The 18,157-nt window shown below is 38.5% G+C and overlaps 1 protein-coding gene across 2 annotated transcripts in view; it reads left to right on the forward strand.

Moving 5' to 3' along the window:
• ptpa (protein phosphatase 2 phosphatase activator) overlaps positions 1–18,157 on the forward strand; it is a 38,801-nt gene that overhangs the window by 5,201 nt on the left and 15,443 nt on the right. For both annotated transcript variants that reach the window (XM_077498602.1, XM_077498601.1), the window contains 4 exons: positions 2,325–2,442; positions 4,650–4,749; positions 4,963–5,087; positions 10,147–10,247. In XM_077498602.1, coding sequence (XP_077354728.1) covers positions 2,325–2,442; positions 4,650–4,749; positions 4,963–5,087; positions 10,147–10,247 — 444 coding nt within the window. The remainder of the gene's footprint in view (positions 1–2,324; positions 2,443–4,649; positions 4,750–4,962; positions 5,088–10,146; positions 10,248–18,157) is intronic.

Genomic DNA, 18,157 nt, shown 5'->3' on the forward strand with positions numbered 1-18,157 from the left:
ATTCGGTTTATATATAATTATTGAATTATTGAATGTAATATCGTGTGAGTATTGAAAATTTTCAAATTTTCTAAAATGACTGGCAGTGAATGAGTTAAAGACCTACAAAATTATCCTATACCTAAACAGTTAGCAATCGCGATTAGCATTAGAGCGCTACTGATTACCACTTAAGATAACCAAGCACTAACTACCAGTTCACACATACATCTTATAGCTACATTACACCAGTGTGAAAACCAGACGCATAGCTGTAACCAGCGGATGAGTCTGGTCACTGTCGGCATCAAGCGCGTTTCTGAGATGGGGCAAACCTTACCAAACAGAGATCCAATCAGCGTAGTAAATTCAATATGGCTATTAACTCATTCACTCCCAAAAACGTATACGTTTTTTAGGTTTTTGTTTGCTAGAGTTTTTGTATGAAGGCTTTGATGCAGTTTCTGGCCTGAAGTGGTCGCTTAAAGCGATAGTAGTTATTACAAAAAACAAAAAAAAAGTGTGCTTCATCTGTTTCATGAATGAAACTTTTTTTTGTAATAACTACCATCGCTTTAAGCTTCCACTTCAGGTCAGAAACTGCATCAAAGCCTTCATACAAAAACTCTAGCAAACAAAAACCTAAAAAACGTATAAATACGTCTTTGGGAGTGAATGAGTTAATGGTAATGTAGCTTTAGTCACTAATCTGCACTAAATTCTAAAATAATATTTTTCTGGTGAAATAAGAAAGTTAACTGTTTACTTTGGTTGGTTATTTCATGATATTGTTTTGCAAGGTTACAGTATATTGTCATAGCACTATATTCAGTGGTTTTGGAAAGCTCAAGAATACCGTAAAAAAGCTTACAATATGGGGATATCTGCTTTGAAAACTCCAGGCTCCGGCCTTCATGGGTGGAGTTCGTACGTTCTCCCCGTGCCTACGTGGGTCTTCTCCGGGTACTCCGGTCTCCTCCCACATTCCAAAGACATGCATGGCAGGTTAATTGGGCGCTCTGAATTGTTCCTTAGTTGTGCTTGTGAGTGTGGATGGTTGTTCGTCTCTATGCGCCCTGCGATTGACTGGCAACCAGTTCAGGGTGTACACCGCCTACTGCCCGAAGCCAGCTGGGATAGGCTCCAGCACCCCAGCGACCCTCGTGAGGAGCAAGCGTTAGGAAATTGGGGGATGGATGCTTTGAAAACAGCTGGCAGTGAATGACTCATTAAATCTCTGCTTTATATGTTAATGTCATTAATCTGTGTTAAATCTGCGATGTGGATGTGTAATGTCATACATGCAATTTAATTTGTGTGAATGTGTCAAGATCAACACACAGTCATCTTCAAGGTTGATTGAATGCCAAATACACTAAGGCTAGGTTCCCACTGCAGGTCTTAATGTTCAATTTCAATTTTTTATTTTTTGGTCAAATCCGATTTGTTTTGCTGTAATCGTTCACATTACATATTAATTGTGACCTCTGTCTGTCTGCTGTGTGAACCACATGCATCCTCAAAGTGACCTGCTTGCGCAGAAGAAGGGACGACTTCACTCACAACGTTGTTTGCGGAATGGTCCAGTGTATCACGGACAGACTTTTATAAGTCCGTTATGGGAGCTCATCTTTTTATCATCTCATATCTACAACAGGAGCGATGCGGAAGGAGGTAGAAATAATAATTTGGGAAAATTAGGCGAGCTTGTTCGATCTCCTCATTTCATGGAGACGACTACTAAAGTTGACATCATGTCATTGCCTCACGTAATGAATGAACCATCTCCGTGGCCATATTTACTATTATCACCACAATGTCAACATTATGCTTTATGTTTCAAGTGGGATGAAATTTAAAGTCAAATATAAAGTCACAACTGTTACTCAAAATAGCTTTGCAAATTCACATATGTCTCTCGAATACCTCCTCCCGCTCGGAGCACACTTTTGATGGCGTACAGGTCGGTTCTGTGTTACCTGGCCGTTCAGATTGAGGTCGCATTGCAAAAGTTCGGATACGTATCCCAGATTAAAGTGACCCAGGTCGGATTTGAAAAAATCGGAATTGAGCCGTTCAGACTGACATTATTAAAAATAATAATAATAATAATAATAATAATAATACAGGTTGCATTTGGACAAAAAAAAATTCTGGTTTGGGTGACATTTGCCTGCAGTGAACACAGCCTAAGATTCATAGTATACAGCAAGTAATTTTAGCTGAGATTTTATAGATCCTCAGAGCCACCCATCCAATCCACCAAGCTCAATATTGACCCACTCAGGCTGAGCAGATGCTCAGTATCTTTTGTAGATACTTCCAAGTAATGTTGCTGTTCGCAGGAAGCAGAAGCCTTGGTGTCAGCAGTGCTACCTGCTGACAAACAAGCCGCAGCGCCAGAGATAGCTGTCTACCTGAAAGAGTCCGTGGGGAACTCCACCAGGATAGACTACGGAACAGGTATTATCATTCTTTTTATTTGTATCTGCAAAAAAAAAAAAGGCAATGATTGACACAAAGTATGGGACTAAATGAACTATGCTCTTATTATGCACATGTATATCACTACAGTGGTGCATTCCAAAGCATTGAGTATATTGGATCTCTAAATATCGAATGCCTCTGAGGTTGTACAATTCAGCGTCTAAAGCTGCACCAAATTTTAGTTTTCAAACTGCCATCATGTCCCATGATTATAGCTTTGTCATTTGTCATTAAGTTAAGACTGCTTGGTTTGTTCCTTGGTTTGCTCAATGCATTACTCCTCTAACATGATAACAATGCCAAAATATAACACCCAAAAAATAGCCTGCAAACAGTGCACAATGAACCACCATATATTTATGGTTCAACATTTATGAATTAATATATTCACTGGGGTGGAGGGCCGGTCCATATCCCCATGGTTATACAACCCCTAGCAAAAGGTATGGAATCACCAGTCTTGGACGAGCACGCACTCAGACGTTTTATTCTATAGATCAAATGCAGATAAAAATCATCAAACAGTCATAAGGTCATTCCAAAGCGCAACATCTTGGCTTTCAGAAACACTAAAAGAAATGAAGAAAAAACATTGTGCTGGTCAGTAAATCTTACTTTTATAGCGTAAGTGCAGGGAAATAAATATGGAATTCTCCATTCTGAGGAAAGAAATATGGAATCATGAAAATCAGACAAAGAAAAAAAAAACAATCAAAGCACATCACTATTATTTAGTTGCACCACCTCTGGCTTTTATGACAGCTTGCAGTCAATTAAGGACGCAACAAGGAAATTGACTGGGTGTCTTTATTTTCTGCTCAATAATGGAGTGATTCCATATTTTTTTCCTCAGAATGGAGTGATTCCATATTTATTTTGCTGCACTTGCTCTATATAAAAGTAACATTTACTGACCAGCACAATTTGTTCTTAATTTCTTATAGTGTTTCTGAAAGCCAAGATGTTGCACTTTGGAATGACCTTCCGACTGTTTCATGCTTTTTGTCTGAGTTTAATCTACAGAATAAAACGTCTGAGTGCTTGTCCAAGACTGGTGATCCCATACCTTTTGCTAGGGGTTGTATTGGCAACGGTTTTGATTGTGAAACATGAAGACACTAACTGCTTGCTGTTGGCGAGGGATAGGGTTCATCTAGGGGTCATAGTGAAAAACCACACACAATTGATGCTGCCATAAAAAGCTTCATAATTGTTTATAGATAACCACAAGGTGGTGCCAATTCACTCATTAGAAAGGGCTTTTACATGTTTGATTAAAGCTCCTCCCTTCACTTCAAAATAGTTCCTTAGCACCAAAAGTCCACAAGATGGCGCCAGAGCACCACTCTTCTATTAGAAAAGAAATCCATCCATCCATCCATTTTCTTGACCGCTTATTCCTCACAAGGGTCGCGGGGGTTGCTGGCGCCTATCTCAGCTGGCTCTGGGCAGTAGGCGGGGGACACCCTGGACTGGTTGCCAACCAATCGCAGGGCACACAGAGACGAACAACCATCCACACTCACACGCACACCTAGGGACAATTCGGAGTGCCCAATTAACCTGCCATGCATGTCTTTGGAATGTGGGAGGAGACCGAAGTACCCAGAGAAGACCCACGCGGGCGCGGGGAGAATATGCAAACTCCACCCAGGAAGGTCCGAGCCTGGACTCGAACCGGAGACCTCAGAACTGGGAAGCGGACGTGCTAACCACTCGACTACCGTGCCACCCTAGAAAAGAAATCTTTACTGCAATCTTGTGGAACTTGATGGTGTTTCAAAACAAGCACAAAAGACAGTAACAGGATGGAGGAATCCATGAGTAGTTGGATGCACACTATTTAATTTCCATTATTTCCTAAAGAATACAAATTTGAATGTATCCAATGTCCCTTAATGATTTTTGTATTGTTCAACAAGGAGGTTTAATAGAAACTCCTTCCATGAGTTTTATGTGAACCTTCCACAAAACAAATTGATAAAGGTGAATTTACTGTATATGAATGAAAAATTGACATACTCAATTGAGAATTACTATTATAGTTGATGGATGGATGGATGGATGGATGTTTGGATTATTAAGTTAATTTCTCAACAGCACCATATCCCTTATCTCTCATGGAGTGAAACTGCACGTGCCCTGTTTTTGGTCACATATCATGTCCTGTTTTTCCTCTTCAGGTCATGAAGCTGCTTTTGCTGCTTTCCTCTGCTGTCTCTGCAAGGTTGGAGCTCTTAAAGTAGATGATCAGCTGGCTATTGTTTTTGAAGTTTTTAACAAGTAAGTAGTTACTCTAGACTACTTGGTGTTATTGCTTTGTTGTTCCAAGAAACTATAATCATAGCTTCCAATTGTTTTCTTTATCCAGAATTACAAATTTAGAAAAAAAAGAGTAAAACAAATACATTGCATTCTAAAGCTTATTTTCTCCCAGTTTATCACCACCTCTTGTCACATTCAATCATGAGCAATTTAGCATGTCTTTTTGCCTAGGTATCTCTCAGTGATGCGGAAACTTCAGAGGACTTACAGGATGGAACCAGCTGGAAGCCAAGGTGTATGGGGCCTCGATGACTTCCAGTTTCTACCTTTCATATGGGGTAGCTCACAATTTATCGGTATGAAGATTTTCATCTATAATAGAAAAAATAAATGTTTTGTTTTATACTTTTCTGGCATCAACAAACAATGCTTCGTTTGTTTGTTTGGTTATTGAACATATGAACAAGTGGTAGTTGACTTTATTAGAACAGTTAATGTCATGAAACAGGATTTTTGGAGTTAGACCAATAGGTGCTTGTCAATCTTTCTCGTCAAGACTTTTTTTTTTTTTTTTTTTCTCCCACCCTTGATCATTTATTCCGATCAGCAGCTAGCTCTCACTGTTGCTAGACACAAATAGAGGAGCAACTCATTGCAGAAACTTGCTTCAAATATAGAAGTGAAGTGAGGAATATATTACTTGATTTAACAAAATATTCTACCAGGAGAACAGTCAAATTTGACTTGGCAAGCCTATATAAAACAACTTAAAAGTGACCACTAGCTTGAAAAATGCTGATCTCTAAAGACCAGTGACTTTTTTTTTTTTGTATGATTTTTTATTTATTTATATTTTTTATTATACAACCTACACATAGATGCCTTCGTAAAATAATCGCCTAAGTCATTTTGTCCGATTTTTAAAGAAACACAAAAAAAAAAGAACCATTTGCAACATTAAGAGATGATTTAGGCAAAAAAATATTTGAAATTTTTGCAAACAAAGTGACTTGGGCAATTATTTTAAGAGGGTGACGATATGTTGTTTTATTTTAAGGTGAACTGTACAGGTTATAGTTCCCTGTTAGTATTTTTAAGTGGTAAAAAAGAAGCAAGTGAAATGCTTTTGCACAATTGCCTTTTAAAAAGGAATATGCTTGAAGTATAAGCATATTTTTCCTTGATAGGATAAACCCTAGTAACCTTAATCTGCAAGACCAATTCTCGTGGTGGGCTATTTGTGAGTTCGCAGACTCCCGAGAATACATCTTGTACCTAGCCCGTTGATTTCCACCAATCATAGAGCGACATTGTGTTTGGGGCGGGACATGCAACTGTGACAAAACCAGGAAGCCGGGGCCAACAAACAAACCTAACATGGACAAATGGACGCTGCGATTAATTCTGTTCTTGCAGAATTACTCACCGTTTCCTTGTTGATTGTTGCAAGAGGCGCTTCGTGCATTTCTAGCTGGCAAGATGTTTGTGCTTTTTTTCCGCCCTTCAACGAGAACGAAGATGACATTTTCATCCGTGGCCGTGATTGGTCAAAACAAACGTGCACAGCGGCGCATCGTCCAATCAGCTCGAAGTATTATACAGAATGTCCCACCTTTCCCGAGCAAATTATCGTGGAGCAGTCCCAGATTAATATTGTGGAGAACTCCCTTGAGTAAATCACAATATCAATCTGGCTATTGCCAGGTTAAAGCCCTAGCCTAGCTTCTTGTATTTCTTTTTAGTATTTTTCAACGGTCTAGAATAGATCCTCTGTGGCACTATGCTGCCTCTCACAGGTCATCCGTGGAAGTACAACAGACATATGTCACTAAGGGGCATATTCTCTTGGTTGCGCTTAAGTCAATTTCTAAACGCGTCCATCCTACGCACATTTAATGTGTGCAGATTCTCTCGTCTACTCTTCCAACACACCCACCAGTTTAGCCGGCAAAAACTGGCACAGTCAACAAAGAGGTGTGACCCATTGAATTGTGAGGATGCATGTAAGTCTTCCAACACAATACTATATATTATTGGTCTATTGGTCTATTATATATATATTGATATTGGTCATTTTACCATTCACCAAAATACGACTAAACGCTACGTATTGTAGTTTAAGTGACCTCTATCGGCCATGTAAATAGCGAGCAAATAGAAAAAAAAATGGATGAATGGGATTTAAACCTGTTCGGAAGACAAACGTCTATCTGACCTAACAGACTTGTAATTACTTTTGTGGGTTTTTTTTTTTTTTAAATGCTGACATGTTTGTCAATTCGTCATCGGACTAATGGTTGGGGTTAGGTTGTAGAATGATTCACATTACAAAACACAGCATGAAAATGATTACTGGCCTCTTAGCTCAGTCGGATAGACACTTGTTTTCGGACCACACGACCCGGTTTCGAGTCCCAGTAACTACACATATGGTTCACTTTACTATTTCCATCGCTATTAACATGGCGGCCAGGTCGCTAAAGTACAATACGTAACACTTGGTTGTAATTGGGCACATTTCAAAATGACCTACTGTATGTGGTGGTATTTAATTGTCTCCCAAATTGTGAGGTTTTCCTCAGACATGCGAATTCCATACAGATCCATTTGGAATATATTTCACACTTCAAATGTGAAGTTGACTTCCACATATGGATCCGGAAGTGCTCATGACTGAATGAATATCTGAAGCTGTCGAATTAGTTGAAAAGTGAGTGTTTAAGCGTCGCCGAGCAACACCGGACACGCGAGCGCAGCACTTTTGTGGATTTCACGGCCAGCAAATGTCAACTTAAAATAAATATTTCACTATTAGAATGACTTTAGTTGTTGTGAACTGTTCCTTCAAAAAGCCACGAGCACAAATCAGAAGCTGCCCGGCGTGACGCGGCCAATCGAGCGGCGCACGGAAGCAGTTCATTGAATCAAAAATGTGCGATTTGATGTTTAACCTCCAAGAGGCGCTAGTCATTTTTGCAGCCTCCTGAGCAGCAAGGGGAAAGATGCTAAATAAGTCTCTAGAAAAATACATACACTGGTAGATATGACAGGAGATGTCCTCATTTAACGTCGCTCCATCCCGAGTGGGTACATTTCATGAAGGTGCGTAATTGACACACTTTAGTTGATGGGAGAATATGCGCAGACAAAAAAGTGAGCAGTAACGTGCCTTTTCTGCAGAATATGCCCTTACAAGAACAGTAAGCACACTTGGGGTCTCTTCCTAAAGTTACCTTTATGCCACCTTTCCTTAAACCTTTGTTGGATTGTGTCATCGTGTGAAATAGAAATGAAAATGTGCTTCCTTCCGAAAATAGTAAAGGACAGCACATTACGCTTTCACAATTTCACACAAATTCGGCTCTACTTTTCCTAACTGACGTCATCATGCGATGGCATGTATTGGTGACGTTACGATGTAAGTCTCTCACTAGCAGACTTTATTTGCAAAATATTAATGAAATGGGAAAAAAATACAGATACTAAGATCTATGATGATTTTTGTTTTTGTGTTTATAATTTTATTCCATTTGTGTTGAACCACACCTTTCGTTTTGCTTTGAAGGTATATTTCTTGGTTTCAATGACTATCCTCTTAAGACAAAAAAAGGTATATTAACTATTTCTTTTAAATGTTGTTTTTAAAGTATTGATTGTGAAACTTAAGCATCTTTTCATAGTCTGTCAACTACGTTGTTTCCCTGTTGCTTTTAAATTTGCTGCCATAAATAATCCTTTCGTAAAGGTTGGTCAGAAGTAACCTTGGCTAAAGGTGGAACACAGACACCTTTCCTAAACATCTGTAGAATTTGACTCTAAGCATTCCAGAGTCATCTCGCTTGGATAAGATTGGGAGAGAAAAAAATCCTAGGCAAAAGCAAAATCTGAAGAGGCCCTTGCTGATTTATTTTATTTTTTTTCTTGTCATGCACAGCAAATCGGTCAGTGTTACATTTCCAGTGTTCGATCAAATACGCAGTACTGTAAGCAGTGTTATTTTTACCACTGTTAGGATAAAAAGTTACACTGTCTGAGTAAATGTGTTTTGGTGTGGATGTTGGGTGTAACATGAATAGCACTACCTTGAGTGTTAAACTGACCACATGCTCATTTCCGGTGAAGGAGAAACTTTCCAATGTTGCAGCATGCTGTTCATTTCAATAGCGATATATCCTGTTGTTGTTGTTGTTGTTGTTGTTGTTGGGGCAGCATGGATCATTGGTAGAGTGGTCTTCTCCCAAACCTGAGAGTGTGAGTTCAATCCCCGGGCCAGTATGACTATGCCTAATTGTCCTTGAGCAAGATTGTCCTCTGATGCCGTGTCATCAGTAGTCAAAATGTAAGGTGCTTTCAGGGCCTTGTAAGGAGGAAAACCACTATATAAATGAAATACCATTTACCAGAGTAAAGTGTAGTTTGAGTTCAATTTTTCACACTGACACTAGTACAATACACTCTGTTTAAACACTAGAGTTAAGTGTAGTTTGGCAGAATTAAATGTTTAACACTGACACCAGTGTAGAGTGCTTTCAACACTACTCAGTGCTTACCAGTGTAGAGTTTTATCACTACACAGTGTTGGAGTAACACTGGTTAAGTGTAGGGGGAGAAAAGTAACACTACACTCATTGGTGTGGACACATATAAACACTTTCTAGTTAACATTAACAATTTTGCTGTGTGCTAAATGGTTGATTTAGGCAATATTACTTGGTGGTGGTCTCCATGATGTGCCCAACTGCGGTACCGATTTAATTTAGTCTTCAGTCTTGCCAACCCACAACACTGTACTCAATTGCCCCACAGAAATGAAGTACATTTGATCAAAATAAGCATGATGGACAAAACTTACAATATGAAGCTGTAATCATCAATGTTGCAAATTCCTGCTCTAGGAAGAACCCATTTGTCACAAACTGCTGCCTTTTATGGATAGAGACTGCTATGCTCTTGGGAACATTGGATGAAGCAGATTTTTGCCCAGGACTCTACCAGTTCCATCTCTGGAACCCACCAGGCAGTTATTTCGACCTCATGCCTTGCCATTTGCTGTGTTCTAATTGTATGGTACTATTGTCAGCTCTGATAAGCACATTCAAGGCTGATCAAAATTCATGGAAGACCAGTTTAGTTTTAGTGTCTCAGCAAAGTATCTACTACAAATACTTGTATTGTGCATTCTTTTGGTTTAATAACTTGCTAATATTCTCAGCATTTGCTACTGATTGGAGAGTTATGAGGCAAGTGATGTTGAATAATGTAGCAAGTGTGGGTGGGGGAGTAACCATTCTGATTACTTCCATGTATTGTAGCTCTCTCACATAAACTCAGCAGTGTGTGGAATTGAGGCAATGAGAAGACAAAGAGTGACACCTAATGGCGAATGTATAACATTGCAGCACTGTCTCCCCATAGATCACCCAACCCTCGAACCTCGGCACTTTGTTGATGAGAGGGTGGTCAACGAACATCAACAAGACTACATGTTTCTGGAGTGCATCAAGTTCATAAATGAGGTGGGACAATGAAACTCTTTGCATTTTCACAAGCATGCATACATTTGACTAAAATAGCACCTTAGTAGCTATCAATATTTATCTGTGAAATTGATCATGCACTAATGGTGTCACATTTATTCAGGAATATTTAAGGGATACTTTTACACCTCACTGCATAAACCTAACATGTCATGGTGGAGGTTCAGCTTTCTTTGTCAGCTAAATGATATTCAATACTTCATTCCTTTTTACAGTGCTCACGAAAACAGTACACCATCCAGAGCACAATGCTAAATTGCAACTTTCTTGAGCTTGGATCGAGAAATTGTCAGTAGAGACCGCCATAATCGTTATACAAAATATGTATATTTTAACTTAATACAGGTGCGTTTTGTTATACAGTGTTAAAAGGACATTGGACATAATTTCCAAACAATGTCCAAATTTTGTTAGCGGGGTGATGATTTTCTTCCCTAGCCGAATTGTTTGTACCTATGCACTTTTGCTCATTGTTCTTATTCATTTAAAGTGTGTGCTGTTCTAATTCACATACTTGTAGATAAGATCTTGGTTAATGTCCATATGTAGATGTAAGACTGCACGTACACACTGAGACAAAAAAAAAAAAAGGCGCAAATTTCAAAGACTAAAAAGAGCTTGAACTCCAAACAAAACAGTGTCATTTTAATCATTTTATTGCAGCATTTAGTTGCAGGATCAAAGCAACGCATTTGCATTAAACATGCCAGTAGTGGCTCAAAATGATAAAAATAAAAAATAAAATGTGATTTTTAAATCCTTTAAATTAAGTATGTCCGAATTTTTTAGTAAAATCAAAGCTCAACTAGTAAAACATAATAATTTGAAGATTGCAAATGGATAGCAATTTAGTAATGCTGAGCAGTGCACGCCCAGCCTGCTCTGAGAACCAATCCGCTTAGCCAAGCAAATCCGTCAACGAAAGCTAGGCTTTGGCCTCCACGCCCCTTCCCCCCCCAAGCACAGTTGGTGAGTAAAGCCCACTCGGTTTCAAATGGGGATCATAACACATGGAGGTCTCTAGGTTATTGTGTGGTTCAATTATGCCATTTAATTTTGTATCTACATTGTTTTATTTGTATCCCATCACTGCTTCATCCAATTGACTTACTGTACTTGAACTTTTAGAATCACACTATTTATCATCTGGATCATGTATGCAAAAACATTGGAGGGCATTAGCAACGTAGAATATTCAGGAAAAAGGAGACGGGTTTATTCAGGGAAAAGCAGATGGATTCTGTTGGTGATGTGCCAGATCAGGAACTGTACGCTTTGTTTTTGTTTTTGGGAGGAAAAGGAGGGGAGGGAAGTAGAGGGGAGGGGTGTTGGTCGAGCATGCTACATCCTTTTCCTCCTTCCCACTCAGACACACAGCCTCCGTCCCTCGTTCTCCTCCTTCCCGTTTGACCTGTTCCGCCCTCCTCACAGTTCTGAAAGGGGGCTGCTGTGTCAAAGTGGTCTCCATGTTACGCTTACTACCTTTCATTGATTCATCCGTACGTCACAGACGGACTTCCAGAACACAGTTTGAAATTTCTTTATTTGACATTTGCCTTTTTTCTTTTTACATTTCCATCAGGAACTGTCCTGCTGTCAACGGTTGAGGTAGCTGTGTCGGGAACAAACAAACAAAAAATATATACCGGGCGATATGTCCTTGAAACAAGTGAGTGCCTAATTGACTGAGGTACTGACTTGACTTGCTCAAGATTATTGATTTTGGGATGGAAATTGGTAATTGACCCATCCACTGGGCCTAAACAAGCCAAACCCCTTTTCTCAATATGAGCTCAGCTGAACCCAACTAGTTCGCTCCACAACGGGAACATTTTATTCTATTCCAATATGTACCCTCTGGAAAACTGCCACAAGGGACTAGCTTTAAAAAAAATAGTATTCTTTTGATTTAGTTTTCATTACAGTTTTTTTTTTTAATGTGGTTCCAGCCAGGCAGTTGTAGCTAGTACGGTCTTGTATTTAAGTGGACAAAAAGCTGTCTGATGTTCTTTTTCGGGGGAAAGCCACTTGAAAGATATTTGGCCACCTTGGCCTCCATCTAAGTTTATTTGTGCATGTTGTGCATAATATTTGTAATATTCTGTAACTCAGCAGAGCACAGACATCTATGGTTGACTTCTCATGTTGATTAAAAAGGCAAAAAATATTAAAACTCGGGGTGTCAGGCGATTAAATTGTTTTAATGTTTTAATAGTAATTAATCATGACATCAATAGTTAACTTGGTTCTTAAATGTACAATTCTAAAATAAAAAAAAAGTACTGTACTGTACTGTAAAAGACTAGTATATTGATTTGTGTTGAGGTCATTTTTCTGCCACTAGATGGCATAATGGCATTTGTAAGAGTTAGTGACAGCTCAGTGCATTTTTCTTTTCATATTAAGACCTATCTAGTCTTTAATATGAAGTAACTTGTGAAATTCTGCAGGTTTTTAAAATTGTAAAATATAACTTATCCCTGTCTCCACAAATGTATGCATTACAGTATTATTAAATCTATTACTGCTAAATTTTTGACATGGACATGTCTGTTGCGTTGTGACTGGAATTCCCCCAGTACAGGCTTTCCAAGTAAGTGGCGGTCATTAATTGCGCGTTAAAAAAAATCTGTGGCGTTAAAGGAACTTTAAATTAACCCAAAATTAATGCACTAATTTTGCCACCCCTAATTAAAACACACAGTTCATCTTGGGCTACTATTATAACATTGCTCTGATGAGTTATAAAATCGTTTTCTGAAACTTTAGAGGCATGTTTTCCTGAACATTGGTATTACATCAGTGGCGTGTGAATTAAATGGGGCATGTTGCAGTTAAATATGTTAAAACTGAAGTATATCTTTAAACTATATGACTTGACAGACAGTAGAATATTATTAAAATGATCTTTTGAAAAATCATCCCACTCTGTTCCAATCTTATCTTATTTTCTTATTGCTATTTTTAAACTTCTCACACCGAGATAAGAGTAACTTATCAGAGACTATTGTGACAGAAAGCGTGACTGAAGCCTGTCAATCATTGCTGTGCATGTTTAGCAAAATAAAATAAAAAATCAAAGAATTAATTAGACAGCTCTGGAAACAAATCAAGGGTAAACATATGTAACACTGGTGTCCTACATGGACTGCTGCACCTCTGGGCTTGGAAAACACACTGCCAACCTGACTGTTCTCACAAGGTTGTCATCACATCTCTTAATTTGAGTTGATTGTGCATTCCCCAAAATACAGCATGAAACTGGTAACGTAGTGTTTTGCAAGTTCATAACATGAATTTGCCATGCTACTAATGTAGCAGTCGTGGCTGACGTCTGCTTGTATACAGTGCATGTCTTAAGCCCAGTGCACGCTCTGATCTATATATGACTGGATAGTAGGGGTGGGACAAAAAACCGATTCGACCGAACCATCGGTCGTCAAGGGGAACTAAACGACCGTATCGGTAGCAGACTTGTCAACCAATACAAAATCCGCCGGGAATCCTTAGATACATTGCTTGTAAAGCTGTGGACCGGATATCGCGTTGCTGTGAATCGGTTGCGAGTGAGGCTTTATGGTTTTCATAACAATAGCAAGCGTTCTGCACCGTGCTCAACTTGTTTTGTTTACATTTCAGTAGCATCACTATTCAATCTACTTCCGTGTTTACAGAGAGCGAGCAAAGTAGCGCTCAGAGACGCTTCATTCCCCGGATGTTGTAAACATAACGCAAAGACAGACGTTACGCACCTTTTTGGGGGGGAGGGGGGGCCGCCTACCGTCAACGCCGTGCTCGCAACACGGCGCGCGCGCACACCGAGTGACAACATGCAACAGTGGAGACAGTTAGCAGAAGCCGGTGATGTACATCTTGGTATTTCCCATGGCTATCGAGTCCTCTCGGTGCACTTGTATGTCCCGGGCCGGCGTTGGTACTGCACGCGAGCCAAAAAGAATAACTCCCGTGACGATCCAATGCATGGATTCAAACGACACAGGTATGTTCTACAGCCAAAAACCAGCTAAGCTAAAAGCACACTGCAAGTATCTCATTTCTCAGTTTGTGGCTCCCTGTCAATGTACACAACTAGCATGAGCAGCAGGGAACTGAGACGTGCCCGCAATTACGTCATCAAACTCAAAATGAACGACAGCCCAAAAAACAAAACAAACAGTAGTGATTCCATGGTCATCATCGTGTCTCAGATTAAAAAAACAAAAAAGATATCATACATTAACCAAAAATGAATGTGATGGCAAAGAAAAACAAAAATTGTTAAAAACAAAAATTGTTGATAAAAAGGTTAGGGCACTTTTGGAAATATTTTTGGATATATTAAGTTGTTAAAATGGGTTTGATAGATTTATTGTTCCATAAGGTGGCTTCATATTTCTTTTGGCTGGACGGTAGGTTTATTTCATGTCTTAAATTTATGTTTCTGAAATACTTCACAATGTGGACATATTCTGTTTAATTGTGTTGGTGTCTTTTGAAAGGTTAAATATTTATATTTAACATTGAATTATCAGCCTTTTGTTTTCCTGATCCTTATTTTGAATAAAAAAAAACAAAAAAAAAACAATTGTAACTGTTAATAACAACTAATAAATATTTAAACTGATACATTTTCAGTCATATCGCCCAGCCCTTTGTTCCGGTCCATTTAAATAATTGATTCAATATATAAAAATATAGAAGACATTGTTGTTGTTCTTTTTTAACACATTTGTTGATACTGTAAAAATATGTGGTGTTTTAAGATTGTTTACAAGCAACAAATGTCACAATAAGTTTTGAATATTGAAATGAATCGTATCGAATCGAAAATTGTATCGTTCCCAAACTTAATCGAACCGTATCGAACCGTTCTGTTCTGAAAGATAATCGTTTTTCAATCGAATCGCAACTTGTGTATCGAGATACATATCGAGTCGGCCTCATGTCAGAGATTCCCACCCCTACTGGATAGCCTAATAGGCCAAGACTTTTGAGGTCACGAGGCCACCATATTGCTCCTCCCAAGAAACATTTCTCGGCATACGATCCTATACATTTACAATACAGTGGTACCTCTACTTATGAAATTAATTAGTTCTGGAAGAAAGTTCTTAAGTAGAAAATTTTGTAAGTAGAGAGGCATTTTCCATGTAAATGCCCTAATCCGTTCCAAGCCTCTCAAAATTCAGACAGAAATGTTTTATAAAGCATAAAAATGCATCAAAACATGTAACAAATACATGTTACAATTAGATTATTGCACAATAAATGAGAGCTGTGCATAATGTAAAAAACAAAGAATAAAAATGAGGGTCATTTACCTTTTTAACTGCTGTCCTCTTCATTTTTTTGCCCTCTTTTTGGTTCATGTTCTCTCTCAGAAGTGTTTTTGCCTGGTGTTTTATAAAGAACTGATCCAAGGATGTTTGTTTTTTGAACAATCATCTTCTTATTATTTATTTATTTATTTATTTATTTTAATCACTCACTCACTCACTCACTCACGCTTACATCTTGTAATCCACACATGATCTCCCAGGCGGATAAACGAACCTACGCCATCCGGCACCGAAGACAAGTGACGGTTCCACTCCTCCACCTGGAGCCCTTGTTTTTTTTTGTTTTTTTTTAATCAATCCTTCGAAAATGTCCAAGGCATACATAATCATAGTGAGCGATCGTCCGAATCGTGAACACATTTTCTGGGTGATTCTTTTCAATAAATTCCGAAACTTGATGGAAACTTCAGGTACGGCGAGGCATCTTTTTCCCAAAAAGGCCCGTCTCGTCGCAATTAAAAACTTACTGTGAAATGTAGCCTTCATCAATCACCAATTGTTTTTATTTTTGCACAAATTCGTCGGCTGTTAGTTAATATTTACGTAAAACTATATAAACATCTCATGGCCCGAGGGGCGAATGACGAGGACGCTACATAGACACATTCTCTACATAGACACATTCTGTTTTGTACCTATGGTCACATACAGTACAGGTCCCTCTTAGCCATTGGGATGCCAGGAAGATGCCAGTAATAGCCAATGGCAGAGCAGCTGTAAGTATGTTGCGTTCAGTAAACTTTGGGAGCTGCGAGTAGCGGCCCATACTGTCGTTTTACCTTTCGCATCCTGAAACTTCTTTCGTAACTAGAGGCAATATTTTTCTGTTGAGGAGTTTCGGAACTTGAAACTTTTGTATGAAGGGACGTTTGTAAGTAGAGGTGTCACTGTAAATCGAAATTGAAGAATATTTTCAAATAAACAAGAGGTCTTCAGACATTTTAGAACTTGCCTTAAATACGTGTATAAATTATATGCTTAATGATGTTTATTTAGTACAGGAGGAACCTTTAAAGAATTATAACTGTAATTCAACAAAAGATGCTTCTGCCAAACGTAATATATATTGGGGTCTAAAGAACTGAGTGATAAAAGAAAAAGGGTGTCTTACATACCGTCCACTTGTTTTTTGTTTTTAAACTTGTTAGAAAATAGTGACCACAAACCCCCACCCCGCCTCCGTCCTTATACTAACTGCTTCAAGCTGTATATGTCTCATCTGTACGTATACCGTAGTTTATACAGTAGTCTGCTTGCGAGGTTGGAGTGATAAGATGGCTGCCCTGTGACTTTAATGGTGTACACTGGCATGTATGGGCTATTGGCTATCCATACAGGTCAGTGACTGCAAGTCACTTGCACATTTGCGAGGGGCGTGGCTTGAGGCTACTTTTAAATCTGGTTAGCAGCAAATTCACCTTCATGCTAATATGGTGGCCTACATTTTAATGCCTGTACATTCACAGTACCACGTGTCCTCACCAGAGTCATAGACCCTTGCTGCTACCTGAATATTATATTTTGTGAAAATATATTTTTTGTGATTGCAATTTTTGCCTTTTCAAATCAGAGTTATTCATATATTATTCATATTCATGCAAACAGCAAATTATTCCCACCTTTCTTTTTCAACATTTTATTAAGTAAATCTTTTTAACACTCCTTGATTCATTTTGGTGTTACTAATAAAACCCCACAAGTATTTCATGAGCCATGGGAAATCAAGGCCTAAGAATCAGAAAATTATTTCTTTGTTTTATCCTACCAGGACATTGGATTTTTAATCATACGTCGGCTGTGGAAATGATTGAGTAGTTATTTATTTTAGTCATTCAAAAGGGAATGAACAGTTTCAATATTAGGCTGATGAGCCAAAGGCTTTTGCACAGCACTGTAGAAATAAACAGTATGATTAACATTTGATTGCATTTGTAGTTACTTAACAGATGTAATATCTAGAAGACATTTATTATACCATATGTTTTTTGTCAGTGGTTCCCTTATTGGCAGAAGCACATCTCGAGTTCCCAAACATCCCTTTTCACGAACAATTTGGGTCATGCTTTTGCAGAAAAAAAAAAATCTACAAACTTCTTCTGAAAATCTTTTGAGCTACGATCTTTCTTGGCATGTGCGAGTGGATGGATCCATGACCCAATCACAGATGCCAGAAGCAGACTCATTTTATGAATAAACGTCGAAGTAGGTCTCATGTCGACACAAACCTTTGCCAAATTAGTAAACAAAGCGCTAAACGGTCAACCAAAGAATAAGAACAGAAACTCACACTATTAAAAACAAAAATGAAATTTGGATCACAATGTTATGGAATCCCCAAGTTATTATGGAAGAAGACTCCTTTTCAATGGAAGAGCTGTATTCCTAATAAGAAATATTTTTTTCACGTTTTGTATTTTGTTTTATGTTTGTTTATAGTGTGTTTTTACTTAATTCTATTTTGCCTTATATTATTTTTAACCGCATATTGCTTTAGAACAAAAAAACCTAACTTAGTTTAGGGACTGGAACAGATTAATTGCATTCCATTCA

Source organism: Festucalex cinctus, chromosome 15 (genome assembly GCF_051991245.1).
Source record: "Festucalex cinctus isolate MCC-2025b chromosome 15, RoL_Fcin_1.0, whole genome shotgun sequence".
Classification (NCBI taxonomy): Eukaryota; Metazoa; Chordata; class Actinopteri; order Syngnathiformes; family Syngnathidae; genus Festucalex; species Festucalex cinctus.